This window comes from Tachypleus tridentatus, chromosome 11 (assembly GCF_004210375.1).
Source record: "Tachypleus tridentatus isolate NWPU-2018 chromosome 11, ASM421037v1, whole genome shotgun sequence".
NCBI classification, from domain to species: Eukaryota; Metazoa; Arthropoda; class Merostomata; order Xiphosura; family Limulidae; genus Tachypleus; species Tachypleus tridentatus.
This window is the reverse complement of record NC_134835.1, coordinates 25,469,562-25,493,848: the sequence shown is the minus strand read 5'-3', so window position 1 is coordinate 25,493,848 and position 24,287 is coordinate 25,469,562. Positions and strand designations below refer to the sequence as shown.

The 24,287-nt window shown below is 34.5% G+C and overlaps 1 protein-coding gene across 2 annotated transcripts in view; it reads left to right on the top strand.

The window, feature by feature from the left end:
* LOC143231771 (adipokinetic hormone/corazonin-related peptide receptor variant I-like) overlaps nucleotides 1-22,565 on the top strand; it is an 89,837-nt gene extending 67,272 nt beyond the window's left edge. Inside the window, exons 2-3 of one of the 2 annotated variants that reach the window (XM_076466413.1) lie at nucleotides 16,824-17,028; nucleotides 20,744-22,565. In XM_076466413.1, coding sequence (XP_076322528.1) covers nucleotides 16,824-17,028; nucleotides 20,744-21,261 — 723 coding nt within the window. In that variant the 3' untranslated portion in view covers nucleotides 21,262-22,565. The remainder of the gene's footprint in view (nucleotides 1-16,823; nucleotides 17,029-20,743) is intronic. The other variant, XM_076466415.1, reaches the window with a different exon arrangement.
* Nucleotides 22,566-24,287: the final 1,722 nt, after the last annotated feature.

Below are 24,287 nucleotides of genomic sequence, written 5' to 3'. Positions count from 1 at the left end.
TACACTAAGGGCTATCCGTGCTCTGCCCACCATGGATATCAAAACCCGGTTTCCAGCGTTGTAAGTCTGGAGATATCCGTGCCACGGGGGAACATTTCATAATTACAGAATTGAAGAAAAACAACAAAGACAATTGTACCGTATCTGATGAGGCTTTTAATAGCGAAACCGTGAAGTTAATAAATGAGGTATTTGTTAAACTTACAATTGTCTTTGTTTTCCCTCAATTATATAAAAGTCTTTAAGGCTATTGGCATGCTATTAAAAACCCAAGTTCAAAAACTTGTTGCTTAGTAGACTGTCATATTTTTTTAACATTTTTTACTAGGGCTATCAACATAATAAATGATTGTTTCTTATTATACTCTCCGGGTTTAGCACTCAATGTCGTATCATAAAATCATTTTAAAGAATATATTACAAACTTTGAACAAGTACGAACCTGTTAGAAAACTTATAAACACAACTAGGTTGAAGAAATGCATAGAATTACGGTAACCATGGATACTTCATGATGGTCTGAGACGTGAATCAGTGTTCGAAATTACGCTTTTTCTGAGTAGTTAACTTACACAGTCAGCTAGTAGACGACGCTCGACTCGTGTTTGGTTTGCTTTTATGAATTTTACGCGGCTATCTACGAGGGCTATCTGCGCTAACCGTCCCTAATTTAGCATTGTAAGACTAGAGGGAAGGTAGCTAGTCATCACCACCCACCACCAACTCTTGGGCTACTATTTTACCAATGAATAGGGGGATTGTCCGTCACATAATAACGCCCCCGCGGCTGAAAGAGTGAACATGTTTGGTGCGACGGGGATTCGAACCCGCGATCCTCAGATTACGAGTCGAGTGCCTTAACCATGTGGCCAATGCTTAGCCTGTTGATAAAACTAAAACAACTTGTTGTGTAATTCAGCATTCAGGTTCATAGGTTTTAAGATGGTCTCGAAGCTCGCATAGCAACATAGTTTTATCAGGGTGGTAACCTATTTAGTAAGTACTTGCTGATACCTGAAATAACAATTATTCAAGGTTTAAATAGTTTATCTCGAAACATGTTGGAATTATTCGTTGATGTTCTAACAGTTGTTGAAATGTTTTAACGTGAATTGGTTTCTATTGTCAGTTATTGTTTTCTGTTTTTGTGAGATATCAGTAGAATGGGTAAAAGTTACTTGTTTTTCCTGCCTTTCAATTTGCAAGTTTATGACACGAGACATCAGATAAATCAGGCTTCTTGAAAATGGCTTGACTTTTTTTTTTTAACAACTTCCTCCATCTTTGATCAGACCCTCATTCTGATGGCTATGATTAAAAGGTTTTGCCTGATAATGGTAAAAAAAAAGTCGGCTGCAGATTAACTTGCTTTACTTGAATCTGAGGATCCTTGGTTTACGTTCCGTTGTCCGACAATTGCGCTTCACACCAAATTACCGATACGGACAGGACAAAAAACTTATTGTTTGGATAATCCAGGAAAATCGTATAATATCCAATAAGTGTTGGTATAAATTACTTTGATACGTTTAACTTGGAAGTCATCAAACTCTCCTGTAACAGTTTACGGAAGATATGATTTTATACCATGAGAAATTTGGCAAACAAACCTTTTTTTAAGAAGTTCTTTATTTTGGTAGAGTAACATATGTTACTATACGTCATTCTACGAACTAGGATAAACAATACAACAAACGTTCTTTGAAGGAGTTCTTTATTTTGTTAGAGTAACAGATGTTACTATACGTCATTCTACGAACAAGGACAAACAATACAAGAAACGTTCTTTCAAGGAGTTCTTTATTTTGTTAGAGTAACAGATGTTACTGTACGTCATTCTACGAACTAGGATAAACAATACAAGGAACGTTCTTTCAAGGAGTTCTTTATTTTGTTAGAGTAACAGATGTTACTATACGTCATTCTACGAACTAGGATAAACAATACAACAAACGTTCTTTCAAGGAGTTCTTTATTTTGTTAGAGTAACAGATGTTACTATACGTCATTCTACGAACTAGGATAAACAATACAACAAACGTTCTTTGAAGGAGTTCTTTATTTTGTTAGAGTAACAGATGTTACTATACGTCATTCTACGAACTAGGATAAACAATACAACAAACGTTCTTTGAAGGAGTTCTTTATTTTGTTAGAGTAACAGATGTTACTATACGTCATTCTACGAACTAGGATAAACAATACAAAAAACGTTCTCTCAAGGAGTTCTTTATTTTGTTAGAGTAACAGATGTTACTATACGTCATTCTACGAACTAGGATAAACAATACAACAAACGTTCTCTCAAGGAGTTCTTTATTTTGTTAGAGTAACAGATGTTACTATACGTCATTCTACGAACTAGGATAAACAATACAACAAACGTTCTTACAAGGAGTTTTTTATTTTGTTAGAGTAACAGATGTTACTATACGTCATTCTACGAACTAGGATAAACAATACAACAAACGTTCTTTCAAGGAGTTCTTTATTTTGTTAGAGTAACAGATGTTACTATACGTCATTCTACGAACTAGGATAAACAATACAACAAACGTTCTTTCAAGGAGTTCTTTATTTTGTTAGAGTAACAGATGTTACTATACGTCATTCTACGAAGTAGGATAAACAATACAACAAACGTTCTTTCAAGGAGTTCTTTATTTTGTTAGAGTAACAGATGTTACTATACGTCATTCTACGAACTAGGATAAACAATACAAGAAACGTTCTTTCAAGGAGTTCTTTATTTTGTTAGAGTAACATATGTTACTATACGTCATTCTACGAACTAGGATAAACAATACAACAAACGTTCTTACAAGGAGTTTTTATTTTGTTAGAGTAACAGATGTTACTATACGTCATTCTACGAACTAGGATAAACAATACAACAAACGTTCTTTCAAGGAGTTCTTTATTTTGTTAGAGTAACAGATGTTACTATACGTCATTCTACGAACTAGGATAAACAATACAACAAAAGTTCTTACAAGGAGTTCTCTATTTTGTTAGAGTAACTAACAACTATAAATGGGCAAAATATAATTTTTCACCAACAGTGTAAATGCTATTTTAAGACACAGATGTAATTAGGAAGATGTCTGTCATAATTAAAACACGGATCCTGTCCAAAATAACCTTCATCAAATGAATTCAAAAACGATTATTATGAAGTACACCGTAAATCGATACAGAAATTGACTCACACTCCTTAGTATTGGTGTTACTACCACTTGGTTGTGACTCACACTCCTTAGTATTGGTGTCACTACCACTTGGTTGTTTACTAGAAGCACAACGAAAGATTCTAGAAACTGATAATGTATACAAGTCTATCAGCATCGTATTCATTTGTGACATACACGTCAGAACGTTACGTTTGGGTGTAACATTATACAGGTCTAGATTCAAATAATCGAGAATAGAAGATGGTGAGTCTTTAGTAGCTGCAAGGAGATCAAACGAGCACGTGAACATGTGGAGTTTCAAGTATATATTTGTTTGTTTTGTTGAATTTCGTGTATCGCTACTCGAAGACTACCCGCGGTAGATGTTCCTAATTTAGCAGTGGTAGACCAGCGGGAAGACAGTGAGTCAATACTATCCGCCGCCAGTTCTTGCTATTTTTTTACCAAGGAATAGAGTGATTAACCATTGAACATTTTACTTCTTTCTTCAAGGCTGAATATGGGAGTAGTCCTGACACCGGGATTCGATAGCGCAACCCTCAGAATACTAGTAAAGCGCCCTAACCACCAGGTCATGCTCGGTCAAATGTCAGAGACACAAATGCACTGAAGTAGGTAACTTATTCGAGTATGAACTTTGAATATTTCTTATGAAACATGTTGACACTACAGAAATAGTTACGACATCCCAGTCTGAGAAATTCTTTTATGAACATAGTTACCTAGTGACGGATCACACATGTTCTCTTACGCGACAAGAACTAAACTTTATTAGATCAGAAGCAATGCTATTGAAGATTGGAACGAGTCTTATGATACAACTATGAAAACTCACTAGTTGATAGGTAAATGTGTTCCAGACATTTCTCATTAAGTCTGCAGTTAAATTAACTTGACCTTTAAGCTAAATTTGTATTATATTTTCCATTCTATTCTTTAAGCCCCTTATGGTCATAATTTAAGTCTCCACATGTTGTTACTCAAGTGATTCTTGCGGTCCTGCATGGCCAGGTGGGTTAAGGCGTTCGACTCGTAATCTGAGGGTCGCGGGTTCGAATCCCTTTCGCACCAAACATGCCCTTTCAGCCGTGACGGTCAGTCCCACAATTCGTTGGTAAAAGAGTAGCCCAAGCGTTGGTGGTGGGTGGTGATGACTAGTTACCTTCCCTCTAGTCTTATACTACTAAATTAGGGACGGTTAGCGCAGATAGCCCTCGTCTAGCTTTGCACGAAATTAAGAAAAAAAAAGATATTTTGATTCTTTTAAAAATGGTCACATTTTCTACAATATCTAGAGTTTAGTTTATAACAATATTGTAAAGATGGCGATATAGTTCAAGGCATAATAATGTTTTAAAAGTAGAGATATCACTCAGGACATAGCAATAATAAAGGTATCTTTCACGCTATAAGAATACTGGTGAAATCGAGAACCTTATGGTTTGAAACAGTTTTTACCACTATATGTAGTATAATTACAATATACTTGTTCAAACACCACGATGATCTGATAATATTTTGCGTTTTTTATAATCGTTTATATTTCTATTTTGTGAATACAAACTATTGGTATTGAAAGGAAGAATGACACGAGACAAGTTATAAGAAGTAAACGTTGGTCAAAGCTGTTAAAATATTGGAAGCCGCATGAGTTCATTATAAAGAGGTAATTGATTTTAGAGTTTCCATATCTGTACTTTAAGTATACTAAATAAATTGCCCTCCAGTGGCTCAGCGATATGTCTGCGGGTTTCGATACTCGTGGTGGGCAGAGCACAGAGAGCCCATTGTGTAGCTTTGTGCTTACTTCAAAACAACAACTAAATAAATTCACGGAAAGCCGGGTCATTTATATGACAGAGTTCATCTGGACAAAATAGTCAAAAGGAATCACCAATTGACCGCTCATTGATTTCAGTACTTCTTCAGGAGTAATTATCAGTAAATGGACCGGTACAAGAAGATTTTATAAGACAAGTCAAGAAGAAACGATTCTACTTCGCACGTGACGTCATTGGTTCTCTGACCTTTGGTCAACATCACTAACTCATCTACCAACGGATTTACCAATTACGCAACCTCTAGACCTCTTTGAACATTTTGTAAGTCAACCGATTTACCAATGACGCAACCTCTAGACCTCTTTAGACATTTTGTAAGTCAACGCATTTACCAATGACGCAACCTCTAGACCTCTTTAGACATTTTATAAGTCAACGCATTTACCAATTACGCAACCTCTAGACCTCTTTGAACATTTTGTAAGTCAACGCATTTATTTATTATGTAACTTCTAGGACTTCTTTTGACATTTTATCGGTCAATGAACTTACAAGTAACGCAAATTCTAGGATAAATGAAAAGCTTTTTTCCCACATCGTTTTTATTAGTGATAGCTGTGTGATTTGTTACCATACCTCTGAATTACACATTCTTAAAAACAAGCATTGAGCATAAAGACAACCTAGAACAGGTTTCACTAATGGGGTCTGGAGAGGAATGATTTTAGGAACAAGCTACCAGTCACAGAGAAGACGTCCAGTCATTGCATTATTTCCATTAGTATAAATATCACTAAGAGAGTCTGTCCAATCATTGCTCAGTATAAATATCACTAAGAGAGTCTGTCCAATCATTGCTCAGTATAAATATCACTAAGAGAGTCTGTCCAATCATTGCAAAAAACAACAACAAACTTTTGTTTTATGACGTCAGATAATCCTAGGTACACAGATATCATAAATTAGGAACACGATTTACTGAGTTTAATTTCAGTTGACTTATTTTACTTGCTTGCTTAGTTCAGAACTTACTCATAACTTGTTGCCAGGTACAATATGTTATCCTATACTCCTGTGTGTCATTCTTAAATTTCATGAAATACATACGGAGGCAGCTGGTAGAAAACTCTATATAATATGATGGAAGTATGCTTGTCTTTTTTTTTATAAAGAATAAATGTCTCAGTCTTATATTTATATCTTGCAGCAACGTTAACGTTTACGCGAGGTAACTAAAAAGTAACATCATGATAAAAAAACTTTTCTGAAAGATGGATAAATCAGTGTAGATGTTTGAATTCAATTTATTTTGCAGAATGAAAAGTCCTCTAAAGTTATCTAAGAATTATAAGAATTTTTTCTCTTGTATAATCACCCATAGACGTTTGGATGTTGTATGTTTGATAACATTTAGCTACCATTATCCTCTCATTAATCTGAAAAATAACACAAAAATGCCATCTTTTCCATCAAGTAAACTAAAACTACATTTTAAATAACTTTCCACATCGTTTGTATTAATGATAAACGTGTAATCTGTTATCTTATCTTCGAACTGCACATTCCTAAAAACAATAGCGACATGTCTACGTTTCTTATCATCATTTCTAGAAGCTTGAAAAATACCAATAGGGCATAGCATTAGCCAGTTTTATTATTTATTTTGATAAACTAAATACGTGACAGTTAATTAACTATGCATCACGATCTCTTGGCGAGTTGTTTGTTTTCTGATGGTTGTTACGTGCCTATAAACACGAAAATATCTTCTTAACGAATTGCATAATATTTATAAAATGAAAGTGTAGGAATTGGTGCACCAAAAAAGTGAGAAAACATGGTAGGAATGGACATGGTGTAATAAAACTTTCCTTTTACGACCTCACAAGGGGGCGCGTCCAACATCTAGCCCATGCCTACCTTGTTTAATTTTTCTATTCTGTATACAATAAAGCCAACTGGACTTTACTTATCCAGCTTAGTTATGGTTATCATAAAACGACTAGTGGTTTCCGTGATTGGAAGTATCAGAGACATTACATGTATTGTAAAGTTTGTTTATAGGGCACCCGAAGAACCAGATGTTCGTATGGACCCATAACTTGCATGCTTTTTTTTTTCTTTACAGCTTGTTACTCCTTTTGTAATTGCATGAGAATGCAACAGCTTTCGTACATTAGCTGTATAGATGGATTGAAATACAAGAAACACTATGAAAGTTTTCGTATTTAAACGTCATAGGTTCATTAGTTTTATACAAAAGTAATGTGTGTACACATTGTGAGTGTGCAAATGTGTTGTATATATGATGTCACACAAATGACTGATGTAGTGGGAGTTGTGGTTGTACTAAAGCTTGATAAAAAATTAATCAGTGTTTATATCATGGTTGATGCCATTACTTAGGAGAACAGTAGTAACTACTCTCTAATGGCAAATAGATTCTGATATTTTTACGCTATTGTTATACAGCCTCTGTTATGCAATTTGCAACATAGCACCCTCTGGTGAGAGGTATTTCTTTACAAAATATCGCCTTTTTCATTTCCTTATATTATTACGTGATGTTCGCTTTTCGAGTAAATAAGCCAATTAAGTTTGTAACAACTCTGTTCACTACACAGTTCAGTTCATTCACGTGTTAGTCATAAATAATCAGTTGACCTCTTCCGGAGCTGTGAACAGAGCTCAGATAATCAGTTGGAGGCTTTACGTTAAACCAAACACAACAACAGTAATTCGACGCTAGAAAACCTTTATGAACAATAAATCTTTTTAAATAATATTTATCTTTCATTGTTCTTGTCTATGTTTTCCTAACTATGTTATGGAAACTCTGTATATACCTGTTAATTTGTTCTGTGCAAGGAATTTTGTTGGTTGACGGGATGATAGCAAGAGATGATACAAAAATATTTTTGTATTTTCTCATAAAATATTTAGAGTGGAAGAAAACTTGAGAAACAAAACTTACCTTTTAAGAACTAGAAACCACATGTTTTTAAATAGTTTATTAATAATATCTTGAAAAAAAATCGTATATACGGAAACGGAAGTGTAGTCTTATGAATCTTGTAACAAAGACATGATTAAAATCAGTAACAAAAATCATGAAACGTATTTAAAAAACATCTGCTCTCCTTCTTGCTGTATTTTACAAACAATGTAATTGCTTTATTATATAGGCAAAAACAATTGACAAAACGAATAAATCAGTACATTTTTAAAAATACGTACAAATATGGTGTATTCATCCAACCATTTTGTCTATTCATCTTACGTTTAATACAGAGTGTCTGGATTGGTTTGGTTTTTGGAATTTCGCACATAGCTACTCGAGGGCTATCTGTGCTAGCCGTCCCTAATTTAGCAGCGTAAGACTAGAGGGAAGGCAGCTAGTCATCACCACCCACCGCCAACTCTTGGGGTACTCTTTTACCAACGAATAGTGGGATTGACCGTCACATTATAACGCCCACACGGCTGGGAGGGCGAACATGTTTGGCGCGCCTCGGGCGCGAACCCGCGACTGTCAGATTACGAAGCGCATGCCTAAACGCGCTTGGCCATGCCGGGCCGAGTGTCTGGAACCATAGATAAAATAGACATTGTATTCTTAAAGTTAAAAAAACATTTTTTTAATGTCACTTGCACATATTTTTGGAAAGATAGTAGCTTGAAAGCAAAGTTTATCAATAATTTTAATAGATGTATGGCTTACACTTTGAATAATAAATAAATATGCATTCTGTATTTTTCCAGAATTTTAGAAAAAACCTTTATAGAAATAAGAATTACATTTGATAAGACATAGTAAACACTGATAGAAGGCAAGAAGTGAAATGACTGTGTATTTAAATGTTTATCTAAATATAATATTTTATTTATTTGTGTTGGAAATACCTTTTCATACATTATTGTGCCTAAAGCCTACCTGTTTTCCTCAATGGTAAGTCTGAAGACTAATAACGACAAAAACGAGTTTCGATACCAGTGACGGGCATAGCACTAATAAATAGCCCATTGCATAGCTTTGCGCTTAAAACAAATAAATAAACAGACTTATGTCTAAAGTAGATAAATGTGATAAGTTTGAAGTTAAAAGAAACATGTCACCCCAACGGCACAGCGGTGTGCCTGCGGACTCACACCGCTAGAAACCGGGTTTCGATACCCGTGATGGACAGAGCACAGATAGCCCCGTTGCGTAGCTTTGGTCTTGATTCTAAACAAACAGTAGAAACATTCAGTTGTTGCAAAGTTTGGTCAAAATAACGTAACTGTTACTATAGGGATGACCCAGTGTGTTTGGGCATGTTAGTATCTACCACCCTGACTTGTTTTAGTCGATTATCGTAAGTATCATGACAGTAATTGGAAACTGTTCGACAATGTACATTTTGTTTTAGGATTTCTGCCCAAAAAAGCCAATATAAAAGATCCTGTAGTAAAGTATATCTTCGTTTGTTTGTTTTTTTATAGCAACTGGAAACTGTCTGCTCGATAAGGGGAAGATAGAAATAAAGATAAAAAAAACGTCCCTCAGAATTATTTAAAGTTTTCACAGACTTTCGTTTTCAATTTAAAGACACAAGCACTTAAATAATGAAGTGAATCAGTTATTACCTTCCACAAAGCATTTGGTGCGATTAGATTTTAATCAGGTCGTTAGGAATTTAATGACAAAAGAAAGGCTGAAAACATTATTCAGCATTGTCTTTTGTATTATTTTTTGTTTCCTTAGCAGGTAACCCTCAGTCAAAGATTAATGAAGGTAATATATATGTACAGGTGGTGAACAAAGAAGTGGTACCTTTGGAAGTGTTGTCAATTTACCAGATAATACCAGTATATAAAACTATATGTTTGTAGGACACATTCAACGAGATCTGTTCAATTATTGTCTCAAATCCTTATTTTAACTCTGGGTTTTGTAAGTAGCTGAAGTGTTCATGATTTTAATCACATTTTATCATAAAAAGGGTTGTGTACCTGCTGTAGTTTCTTAAATATTATTTAAATTGGCCTACAGAATGATCACACAAGTTTCTTTAAATGGTTGTGTACCTGCTGTAGTTTCTTAAATATTATTTCAATTGGCCTACAGAATGATCACACAAGTTTCTTTAAATGGTTGTGTACCTTCTGTAGTTTCTTAAATATTATTTCAATTGGCCTACAGAATGATCACACAAGTTTCTTTAAATGGTTGTGTACCTGCTGTAGTTTCTTAAATATTATTTCAATTGGCCTACAGAATGATCACACAAGTTTCTTTAAATGGTTGTGTACCTGCTGTAGTTTCTTAAATATTATTTCAATTGGCCTACAAAATGATCACACAAGTTTCTTTAAATGGTTGTGTACCTGCTGTAGTTTCTTAAATATTATTTCAATTGGCCTACAGAATGATCACACAAGTTTCTTTAAATGGTTGTGTACCTGCTGTAGTTTCTTAAATATTATTTCAATTGGCCTACAGAATGATCACACAAGTTTCTTTAAATGGTTGTGTACCTTCTGTAGTTTCTTAAATATTATTTCAATTGGCCTACAGAATGATCACACAAGTTTCTTTAAATGGTTGTGTACCTGCTGTAGTTTCTTAAATATTATTTCAATTGGCCTACAGAATGATCACACAAGTTTCTTTAAATGGTTGTGTACCTTCTGTAGTTTCTTAAATATTATTTCAATTGGCCTACAGAATGATCACACAAGTTTCTTTAAATGGTTGTGTACCTGCTGTAGTTTCTTAAATATTATTTCAATTGGCCTACAAAATGATCACAGAAGTTTCTTTAAATGGTTGTGTACCTGCTGTAGTTTCTCAAATATTATTTCAATTGGCCTACAGAATGATCACACAAGTTTCTTTAAATGGTTGTGTACCTGCTGTAGTTTCTCAAATATTATTTCAATTGGCCTACAGAATGATCACACAAGTTTCTTTAAATGGTTGTGTACCTTCTGTAGTTTCTTAAATATTATTTCAATTGGCCTACAGAATGATCACACAAGTTTCTTTAAATGGTTGTGTACCTGCTGTAGTTTCTTAAATATTATTTCAATTGGCCTACAAAATGATCACACAAGTTTCTTTAAATGGTTGTGTACCTGCTGTAGTTTCTTAAATATTATTTCAATTGGCCTACAGAATGATCACACAAGTTTCTTTAAATGGTTGTGTACCTGCTGTAGTTTCTTAAATATTATTTCAATTGGCCTACAGAATGATCACACAAGTTTTTTTAAATGGTTGTGTACCTGCTGTAGTTTCTTAAATATTATTTCAATTGGCCTACAGAATGATCACACAAGTTTTTTTAAATGGTTGTGTACCTGCTGTAGTTTCTTAAATATTATTTCAATTGGCCTACAGAATGATCACACAAGTTTCTTTAAATTGTTGTGTACCTGCTGTAGTTTCTTAAATATTATTTCAATTGGCCTACAGAATGATCACACAAGTTTCTTTAAATGGTTGTGTACCTGCTGTAGTTTCTTAAATATTATTTCAATTGGCCTACAGAATGATCACACAAGTTTTTTTAAATGGTTGTGTACCTGCTGTAGTTTCTTAAATATTATTTCAATTGGCCTACAAAATGATCACACAAGTTTATTTGCAATAATCGAATGTAAAAATGAAACTCAAAATAACACAAACCAGTTTCACAAGTTAATATTTAGTCGGTATTCCCTTGTATTTCAACACTGTTTCACATCGACGTGGCATGATTTTAACGAGTTTGGGCAGGTATTGAATGTAAAAATGAACTCAAAATAACACAAACCAGTTTCACAAGTTAATATTTAGTCGATATTCCCTTGTAGTTCAACACTGTTTCACATCGACGTGGCATGACTTTAACGAGTTTGTGCAGGTATTGAATGTAAAAATGAACTCAAAATAACACAAACCAGTTTCACAAGTTAATATTTAGTCGATATTCCTTTGTAGTTCAACACTGTTCCACATTGACGTGGCATGATTTTAACGAGTTTGTGCAGGTATCGAATGTAAAAATGAACTCAAAATAACACAAACCAGTTTCACAAGTTAATATTTAGTCGATATTCCCTTGTATTTCAACACTGTTCCACATCGACATGGCATGATTTTAGCGAGTTTGTGCAGGTATTGAATGTAAAAATGAACTCAAAATGACACAAACCAGTTTCACAAGTTATTATTTAGTCGGTATTCCCTTGTAGTTCAACACTGTTTCACATCGACGTGGGATGATTTTAACGAGTTTGTGCAGGTATCGAATGTAAAAATGAACTCAAAATAACACAAACCAGTTTCACAAGTTAATATTTAGTCGATATTCCCTTGTAGTTCAACACTGTTCCACATCGACATGGCATGATTTTAGCGAGTTTGTGCAGGTATTGAATGTAAAAATGAACTCAAAATAACACAAACCAGTTTCACAAGTTAATATTTAGTCGATATTCCCTTGTATTTCAATACTGTTCCACATCGACATGGCATGATTTTAGCGAGTTTGTGCAGGTATTGAATGTAAAAATGAACTCAAAATGACACAAACCAGTTTCACAAGTTATTATTTAGTCGGTATTCCCTTGTATTTCAACACTGTTACACATCGACGTGGGATGATTTTAACGAGTTTGTGCAGGTATCGAATGTAAAAATGAACTCAAAATAACACAAACCAGTTTCACAAGTTAATATTTAGTCGATATTCCCTTGTATTTCAACACTGTTCCATATCAACGTGGCATGATTTTAACGAGTTTGTGCAGGTATTTAATGTAAAAATGAACTCAAAATAACACAAACCAGTTTCACAAGTTAATATTTAGTCGATATTCCCTTGTAGTTCAACACTGTTCCACATCGACGTGGCATGATTTTAACGAGTTTGTTCAGGTATTGAATGTAAAAATGAACTCAAAATGACACAAACCAGTTTCACAAGTTATTATTTAGTCGATATTCCCTTGTAGTTCAACACTGTTCCACATCGCATGATTTTAACGAGTTTGTGTAGATATTACTGAGTGATTGACTGTCATATTTCTTTTAGTACTTCGAAAAGTTAATGGGGCCCGGCATGGCCAGGAGGTTAAGGCGTTCGTCTCGTAATCTGAGGGCCGCGTGTTCGAATGCCCGTCGCATCAAACACACTCGTCCTTTCTTCTACTCCATGTAAAGACTTCATACATTTTGGACAGACGAAGTTGAGAAAATCCAACATTCTCAATGACATACTGTAAACCATCTTACTTCGTGATGCCTATTTTAATAGTGGAACATTTGAGTCAAATGGGTTTTAGTATTGAGTCAGATCAAAGCCTTTTGCTATCGAATAAACTAACCGTGAATCAGATCGGTAGAACCAGCGAGGCAGTGTTAGTGTGCTCGGTCTCAGAATCTGAGAGTTCGTGTTTGCTGAACATTCATTTCGTTCTTTGAAGGAGTGGTACACTGTACCAGTTACTGTCAATTTTCCATTATTCTGTTGGACAAAAGTAGACCAAAAGTTGGCGGTAGGTATTTTAGGCCTTCTTCCTCAAGTTTATCAGTTAAAAATTTGAACTCTCTATTAGCTCCTTATGTACCTTGCACGAATATTCTGAAATTTTGTTTGTTTGTTTTGGAATTTCGCACAAAGCTACTCGAGGGCTATCTGTGCTAGCCGTCCTTAATTTAGCAGTGTAAGACTAGAGGGAAGGCAGCTAGTCATCACCGCCAACTCTTGGGCTACTCTTTTACCAACGAATAGTGGGATTGACTGTAACATTATAACGCTCTCACGACTGAAAGGGCGAGCATGTTTGGCGCGATAGGGATGCCAACCCGCGACCCTCAGATTACGACTCGCACGCTTTAACACGCTTGGCCATGCCGGGCCAATTCTGAAAGAAACAAAATGAACAATGACTTTTGTTTTTTTTGTCTTAGAAAAAGTATAGTCATATAGAGGATTGCTCTTACCAATATCATTTTCTGTTTTACGTAAGTCTCAAAAACGCAAAAACAAAACAAAACACAAAGTAACTGTTTACACCTGTCCTTTATGACTCCATCATAATCATGAGTGCCCCCCACCTAGTGGCACAGCGCCATCTCTGCGAACTCGGTGCCCGTGGTGGGCAGAACACAGATAGTCTATTGTGTAGTTTGAACTTAATCTCAAACAAACACAAGGACAAACCTAATCGTAAGATGTTTGTTTTTAAGAACGTTTAGGGAGAAGCCACAAGATTGTTTTCTTTTAAGACAATTCGATCACAAAAGACACTCTGATTTAGTTTGTTTGTTCGTTGGTAAGCACAAAGCTACGAAATAGACTATCTATTCTGTGGGCACCACGGATAACGAAACTCGGTTTGTAACATTTTAACTCTTCGGAATTTCTGAATCATTAGAGAGATTGGTTTTGTTAAGAGATTAGTTTGATTTGTTTTGAATTTCGCGCAAAGCTACCCTAGGGCTATCTGCGCTAGCTGTCTCCGAGTTAGCAGTGTAAGACTAGAGGGAAGGTAGCTAGTCATAACCACCCACCGCCAACTATTGGTCTAATCTTTTACCAACGAATAGTGGGATTGATTGTCGCATTTTAACTCCCTCACAGCTGAAAGGACGAGCATATTTGGGTGCTTATTAAGAGAAAAAAAGGATTACAAAATTGTAATTAAAATAATATATATTAATTTACAAATTTTCATGTATAATTAGAGTGATAATTTTAATTTTAAGATTAAATATTATTTCATTATTATCATTTCTTTTTCTTTTCAAAGTCTTACACCAAAGTGATATCTATTTATTATATTAAACAGTACTTATAGTGTTTTCTGATTTGATGTCATTAAACAGCTACAAGAAAACCTTTACTCCAATAATATACACACAATATACTTTGGATTGTTTTTTTTTAATTTCGCGCAAAGCTACTAGAGGGCTATCCACGATAATCGTAGAACGATGAAACCGAGAACAGCACATTACAATTGTTGACTTTGCGGTATTATTAGCTGTATTTTATTTTAAGGAAAAATATGTCTGAAACCTTTACATGCTGGTTTTAATTGTATTTGTAAACTATAGGTCTAATAATTCAGTAAGAACATGAAACTTTTCAGTGCGTGACGTCCAAGAGAAAACAAACTATGTATGTTTACTTTGTTCGAATTACATGCTTTTTATAATTATGTTCTTTTAACATTGTAGTTGATTATGAAAACTGAAAGCAAAGCGTATCAAAGACAAAATTTTCTATATGTTTATTTGCTTGTCTAGGACATCCTTTACCCAAGAGCTTTCTGACTTTTTAGTGATATGACGTAAATCGTGGACCTTTGCAGACTAGTTCAATAGCTATCAAGTCACGTGCAGCCCAGTTAATCATGTAAATGATAGTTATTTTTAGGACTAAAGAAACAAAGGACTTATCGACCGTCCTTTAATCTGGAAAACTAGTGGTAGCAATAGAATAGTTATTAAATCGAATAATTAAAGTATTTTCGAAACGAGATAAACTCCATTAAATTAAGCAAGATAGATATACAAACATTGTTTTTTTTTTTGTTGTTGTCTTAGTGGCTCTTTGATTTGTAAAACGCATCTATTTGTTTTTGAATGTCTGTTGTTTGTTTTTGGTTTTTGAATTTCGCACAAAGCTACTCGAAGGCTATCTGGGCTAGTCGTCCCTAATTTAGTAGTGTAAGACAAGAGGGAAGGCAGCTAGTCATCACCACCCACCGCCAAATCTTGGGCTACTCTTTTACCAACGAATAGGAGGATTGACCGTCACTTTATAACGCCTTTACGGCTGAAAGGACGAGTATGTTTGGCGCGACGGGAATGCGAACCCGCGACCCTCAGATTACACGCCTTAACACGCTTGGCCATGCCGGGCCATTTTGAATGTCACTCAAGCTATTTGCGTAGCCGTCCTTAATTTAGTAGATTGAAGGTAGTAAGTCAACATCACCCATTGCTAACTCTTGTGACTCTCTACATTAACGAATAGTCGGATGGTTCGTTACTTTACAACTTTCCCAAGGCTGAGAGAACTATACGTTCTGCAGCAGGATTCCAAACCGCTTAAAGTTTCTGTCAGTAAAACTCTATACCTAAGTATTTTTGTTTTCGATTGTCGCCAGGTTGTTTTGTTTAAAGTTCCAGGTGGTTCAGCCAACGTATGTTTTAAGAGGTATATCGCTAAAATTTAGGTTTCGATATTCGCGGTGTGTACAGCTAGCGCATTGTTTTTTAATTTCGCACAAAGCTACACGAGGGCTATCTGCGCTAGCCGTCCCTAATTTTGCAGTATAAGACTAGAGGGAGAACAGCTAATCATCACTACCTACCATCAACTCTTGGGCTACTCTTTTAGCAACGAATAGAGGGATTGATCGTCACATTATTACGCCCCCACGGCTGAAGAGGTCAGCATATTTGGTGTGACAGCGATTCGAACCCGCGACCCTTAGATTGCGAGTCGATCGCTCTAATCACCTATAATTATAGTGTTTAATAATAAAAAATATATGCACAATTCGATCAGTAGTCTAGCCTTATGCTCACTAAGATATGACACTCTTACGAGTAACCAAATCTCCAAGAATTATAGGATTATGGAACAAATATATTATAAAAACCTCGAGTCCTCGTTACTATTTGCCAAGGTTTATTCTAAACTTAAAAACAACAAAATTTACTTGTCTTCTCTTCCTACAAACCTTGTTCAGTCAAGAAACAGAAACTTCATTAATGTTCATAACATTTCGACTGTTCCTTCTCTATTAACTGTGTTTCTGTGTTCATGTACTTCTCACTGATTAAAATATATAAGTCTCTGTTCCCTAGTGTGTGTTGTTCAAAGTTCAACGTCACCCAGACTTCCCAGACTATACGCAGTGCGTGACTTTTGAATTTCTCTCGGATCCTTGGCAAGATCAGATCTACAACGTCTTCTGTGTTCTAGTCCTCTACGGAGTTCCTCTGATTATTATCATTTATTGCTATTCCAAGATTCTGTGGGTGATCACCCGACGTTCCCGAGACAGTGAAGGTAATAACCAGCACGAGATGTTCAAGCATTCATTTAGTATCAATAATATTTTCATAAAACGATTCATAATTGTCGAACAAACAAAAATACAAAATAATTGAGTTTTTTTAACCAGAGTTGGTTACCATCTTGGCTTAAATGTAATTTTCTACAAAGCCTAGTGGATTATTTAATAAAATCTTTTATGATAAGCACGTGTACTCATTCGATACCAAGGAGTGTGTGTGTTTTCTTATAGCAAAGCCACATCGGACTATCTGCTGAGTCCACTGAGGGGAAGCGAACTCCTGATGTAAATACGTAGACTTACCGCTGTACCAGGGAGGGGGGGGGACATTAATGAGGAAAGATTGGTTTGTTTTGAATTTCGCGCAAAGCTACATGAGGGCTATCTGCGCTAGCTGTCCCTAATTTAGCAGTGTAAGACTAGAGAATAGGCAGCTAGTCATCACCACACAGCGCCAACTCTTGGGCTACTCTATTACCAAAGAATAGTGGAATTGACCGTAACATTATAATGCCCCCATGGCTGAAAGGGCGAGTATGTTTGGTGTGACGGGGATTCGAACCCGCGACACTCGGATTACGAGTCGAGTGCCTTAACCGCCTGGTCATGCATGACAATTTTCTGTTCTTACTTCAAAACCCCGTCGCATCAAATATGCTTGTCCTTTCAGCCACGAGAGCGTTATAATGTGACGGTCAATCCCACTATTTGTTGGTAAAAGAATAGCCCAAGAGTTGGCGGTGGGTGGAGATCACTAGCTGCTTTCCATCTACTTTTCATGGCCAGGTGGTTAAGGCACTCGACTCGTAATCCGAGGGTCGCAGACTCGAATCCCCGCCACACCAAACATGCTGGCCTTTCAGCCATGACAGCGATATAATGTGATGGTCTATCCCAGTAGTATTTGTTGGTAAAGAATAGACCAACAGTTGGCAGTGGGTGGTGATGACTAGTAACCTTCCATTTAGTCTTACACTGATAAATTAGGGACGGTTAACGCAGATAGCCTTCTTGTAACTTTGCGCGAAATTCAAAACAAAACAAACCAAACAAATTCAAAAAGCCTTTTTTGGAAAAACCTCTCTAAGAAAAATGTAAACCAGAATATTTGACTGGTAGTATATATTAAATAAAGTGTAATACATGTTAATAAATCGTAATACATGTTAAATAAAGTGTAATACATGTTGATAAACCGTAATACATTTTAAATAAAGGATAATACATGTAAATAAACCGTAATACATGTTAAATAAAGATTAATACATGTTGATAAACCATAATACATGTTAAATAAGAGTAATACGTGTTAATAAACCGTAATACATGTTAAATAAAGGGTAATACATGTTAATAAACCATAATAAGTTTTAAATAAAGGGTAATACATGTTAAATAAACCGTAATACATGCTAAATAAAGGGTAATACATTTTAATAAACCGTAATACATGTTAAATAAAGAGACAAAAAGACCATTTGCTGTAATATGTTTTTAATTTTTTTGTTTTTCTAACTTCTTTACTAACTTTTTATTTAATGACAATACGAATTCATGTATGAATATGTATCAGAAACTTTAAAACAGTTTTTATAGACCGTGATAAAAAAGTACAAATTCCAGAGAATGTTTTATTTATGTTATGATTAATACATTTTTACTTATTTTACAAGTACTTTGCGATGTCATTCGAAATACTTCCATTGCTTAAATAATTAGTAAAATCAACTTAGTGTTTGATTTTAAGTTTCAACTTATGTTTGAATAAAAAATTCACACATACAATATGGGCCAGTTGAGTGTATAGTTATTAGAAATGTCTTAACATATTGTAATATGTTTTTATTATTGTATATAATTATATGTTGTCTTTTACAGCTTCGTTTACGACGTGGATAATTAATGAACCAAGTTCTTCAGAGAAAATTAATATTAAAACACATTGGGAAACTGTTTGTTTGTTTGAAATTCACACAAAGCTACACGAGGGCTATCTGCGCTAGCCGTCCCTAATTTCACAGTGTAAGACTAGAGGTAAGGCAGCTAGTCATCACCACTCACCGTCAACTCTTGGGCTACTCTTTTAATCAGCGAATAGTGGGATTGACCGTTACATTATAACGCCCCCACTGGTGAAAGGGCGAGCATGTTTAGTGCGATGGGGATTTGAACCCGCGACCCTTGGATTACGAGTCGAGTGCCTTAACCACCTAAAGAATAATACCCCCTTTCATTCGGGATACAAACATCGGTTCACTCTAAACTGTCTCCCGCTGGTACAGCGGCAAGTCTACACGGATTTACAACACTTAAATCAGGAGATCGATTCCCCTAGGTGGACTCAGCATATAGTCTTATGTGGCTTTGCAATAAGAAAAAAACACGCACACTTACTCTAAGGGATGGGCACTTTCGAAACCTCTCTTTCTCAGGGTAACTCTAAAGAGATGAAAATTGATATAGAAATACTTGGATAAAATCATACTTCGCAGAAGAAAATAATACATTAAAACAAACAGGTTTGCTAATTCAAGTTTACTTCGATCATGAACTAAATTATCCAAGTCTCAGTTCTATCAAACTGTTTTTAACTTCAATTTTTTTTTCTCTTTAAAATTTTTTATTCAACTGTCTCTTGTCACTTTCTTATTTCACTACGAAACGTTCCTCGACTAAGAAACATGAAGAATCTAGTTGGATATGCTTTAAACAAATGTATATATTCAACTGCATCATTGTTTTTTGGTGTGTTTTTGTTATCGTATAACTCTTAAGAAGTCCCAGGCTGGTACAGCTGTAAGTCTAAGGATTTACAACGCTCAAATCAGGGGTTCGGTTCCCCTCGGCGGACTCAGCAGATGCAAATAGCCCTATGTGGCTTTGCTATTAGAAAACACGCACATGCGTACTGAAAAAAATGTCGCATTTTTTATGGGCCCGGCATGGCCAAGCGTGTTAAGGCGTTCGACTCGTAATCTGACGGTAGCGGGTTCGAATGCCGGTCGCACCAAACATATTCGCCCTTTCAGCCGTGGCGACGTTATAATGTGACGGTCAATCCCCCTATTCGTTGGTAAAAGAGTAGCCCAAGAGTTGGCGGTGGATGGTGATGACTAACTGCTTTCCCTCTAGTCTTACACTGCTAAATTAGGGACGGCTAACGCAGATAGCCCTCGAGTAGCTTCGCGCGGAATTAAAAAACAAAACAAAACAAAAAACCCTTAAGATAAACATGCGCCATCTAGGGAATTTAGTAGAACCTTTACGGAATATCTCCAGAATAATTTAATAGCTGCAAGACTAATATGAGATTAATAAACCTTCTACTGAGAGATGTCAAATAAGGTACGTATGTGCACACATTATGAGTAAACATAATATCTTTTCATCAAAATACGAAACAGTTTTTGAAGAAATATAAGATAGCGATCGAAAAACCAACCAACAAACAAAACTAGAAACTGTTTTTTTTTTTCAATATTGGTTTTGTTTAGCTGGCGTGCTATTGCATTTTCTTGAAAAAAAATCCTAACTCGAAGTACTTGCGTCACCTAGTGTTATTATAGTGAAACTATACATGAAGGCTGTCTAAGTATTTCACTTGCTTTGTAACGCGTGAAGTTATCTTGATCCGAAGGTATCTTTAATAACACAATGTTGGATTTCATACCAGGAAATAGTTTTTTTAATGATATCATATGGAAACAGTTTTATTTCTTCCAGGAGATTTATCCCAAGAGCAACAGTTCCGTGGACGTCTTCGACTGCGAAGGTCCGATATGTCACGTATAGAAAGAGCTCGTACGCGTACCCTCCGAATGGCCATAACCATCGTCTCTGCATTTTTCTCGTGCTGGACGCCCTACGTTGTGATGGTTCTTTGGCATCAGATAGATAGGGAGTCGGCAAACAAAGTGGATTCCAAGATTCAGTCTTCGCTATTTATATTCGCAGTTTCCAATTCCTGCGTCAATCCGTTGGTGTACGGAAGCTACGCCATCAACTTTAAACATGTCTTCAAGACCTGTTTCCTTGCAATAATCTGCCCACGAAATTCGATTCGCTTTGGATCCCGCCGCATGGCCTCCATTAACGGTGGCACTAGAAACACTCAGTTTGAGCCACGTGACCAATGCCCGCCGCGAGCAATGGCTGTTACCGTTGATTCTACTGGAACAAAACCCAGCTCCAAGCTGCTAGTTCACCATCTGAATCGGCCAGTTTAGTTTTTCGTTCATCCAATAAGATTGCAAGTCGTTAAGTGTTTGATGTGTCCACAAGTGGTCTAGCCACAAAGCAGTGGACCCAAGAATCCACGATTGTCGTCCCACTGCCAATAAACACACACAAAAAACTTCCTCAACACTTTAAGAATCATAGGTCTAATAGTGACAGTCAAATTCCACTAATTGATTAGAGCAACACAAGAGTTGGCGATGGGTGCTGTTGACCAGCTGCCTTCATTCTCTCTAGTCTATAAGTTAAAATTAGGAACTGATAGTACAGTTAGCCCTTACGCAGCTCTTCTTGAAATTCTGAAACAAGTTAAGATGTTAAAATTAACTATCAGTTAACGACAATATCTAGAAATATGAAACACAGAAGAGTTTCCAAAATAACGATTCATTCAGGATGACTTCCTCTCGTAATGTTACTTTGTACTCTATGAGCCACTTTCAATGGTTTTCCAAGAAGATTTTTGTCTTAACAAGTTTCAACACTAGCATCAAAATTATCCAATAAAGACAAACTGGTACCAAGAGAAGATTGACTTTTGCTACAATTAGTTTTATATTGAAATAATTAAAATACTTATTGCTACAAGTTTCAACACTAGCATCAAAATTATCCAATAAAGACAAACTGGTACCAAGAGAAGATTAACTTTTGCTACAATTAGTTTTATATTGAAATAATTAAAATACTTATTGCTCAGAAATGAGGACTGTGAATTATTTTAATATTCGTATTGTTTGTTTTAGTTTAAGAACAAATTAAAGTTTATTTTTCGTGTATAGAAGCAATATTTCCACTTTTGTTATTAATGAGAAAACTTACACAATTTAAAATAACCGACAATTTGAAAAAAGTTAAAACAAATTTTAAATACATCTACTCCTTGTTGACGGAAAAAACATTTTCGTTGTCAAAAATTTTAATTACTTTCGTCAACTTTATTATTATATTGAAACTTAAACTTGTTACTGTTAAATTCGTCACACGATGTGCCCCATTAAAACAGTACGTGAGTTGCAATATGAAATAGAACTTTACACGTAAGAGAAAATATGTGCAAATCATATATGTCTCTCAAGGTGTGAGAAATAAAATAAATATTCAAATGAAATTCGGGATCTTGTTACCTCAATGAAACACAACTAGATAATCCACATATGGGAAAGATAAGATAATAAATCAATAAATAAAACACACATAGGTAAGATAAGATAATAAATCAATAAATAAACCACACATGGGTAAGATAAGATAATAAATCAATAAATAAACTACATATAGGAAAGATAAGATAATAAATCAATAAATAAACCACACATAAGAAAGACAAGATAATAAATCAATAAATAAACCACACATAGGTGAGATAAGATAATAAATCAATAAATAAACCTCACATAGGAAAGGTAAGATAATAAATCAATAAATAAACCACATATAGGAAAGATAAGATAATAAATCAATAAATAAACCACACATAGGAAAGACAAGATGATAAATCAATAAATAAACCACACATAGGTAAGATAAGATAATAAATCAATAAATAAACTACACATAGGTAAGATAAGATAATAAATCAATAAATAAACCACACATAGGAAAGGTAAGATAATAAATCAATAAATAAACCACATATAGAAAAGGTAAGATAATAAATTAATAAATAAACCATACATAGGAAAAATAAGATAATAAATCAATAAATAATTCACACATATAAAAGATAAGATAATAAATCAATAAATAAACCACATATAGGAAAGGTAAGATAATAAATCAATAAATAAACAACATATAGGAAAGGTAAGATAATAAATTGATAAATAAACCATACATAGAAAAGATAAGATAATAAATCAATAAATAATTCACACATAGAAAAGATAAGATAATAATTCAATAAATAAACCACATATAGGAAAGATGAGATAATAAATCAATAAATAAACCAAACATAGGAAAGATAAGATAATAAATCAATAAATAAACCATACATAGGAAAGATAAGATAATAAATCAATAAATAAACCATACATACGAAAGATAAGATAATAAATCAATAAATAAATCACACATAGGAAAGGTAAGATAATAAATCAATAAATAAACCACACATAGGAAAGGTAAGATAATAAATCAATAAATAAACCACATATAGAAAAGGTAAGATAATAAATCAATAAATAAACCACATATAGAAAAGGTAAGATAATAAATTAATAAATAAACCACACCTAGGAAAGATAAGATAATAAATCAATAAATAATTCACACATAGAAAAGATAAGATAATAAATTAATAAATAAACCACACATAGGAAAGATAAAATAATAAATCAATAAATAATGAGCATGTGTGAAAGATAAGATAATAAATCAATAAATAATGCACATGTGTGAAATATAAGATAATAAGTCACTAAATAATGCACATGTGTGAAAGATAAAATAAATCAATAAATAATGAACATGTGTAAAAGGTAAGATAATTAATAAATAAATAATGCACATGTGTGAAAGATAAGATAATAAATCAATAAATAATGCACATGTGTGAAAGATAAGATAATAAATCAATAAATAATGCACATGTGTGAAAGATAAAATAAATCAATAAATAATGAACATGTGTGAAAGATAAGATAATAAATCAATAAATAATGCACATGTGTGAAAGATAAGATAATAAATCAATAAATAATGCACATGTGTGAAAGATAAGAAAATAACCGAGTTTGTAAATTGTGGCTTTTGATCTTATTCTAATACTTATTTGTTTTTAGTATTTGATCCGAGTTATTTAGGTGTTTGACAAATCTGTAGGATTTAGCATTGTTTAATGTCACACAGAAGATGAAATTCTCTGTTGTTATAAGATAATGAAATTTAAAGCTTTTCTAAGCCACTCAATGGTTTATTATTGACATTCCGCGAAGTCTGATTAAATTACTCACCACACTGTATGTTACGTACATTTGTCGATGTCGAATATCCGCGTAATTCTCTCTGTAAA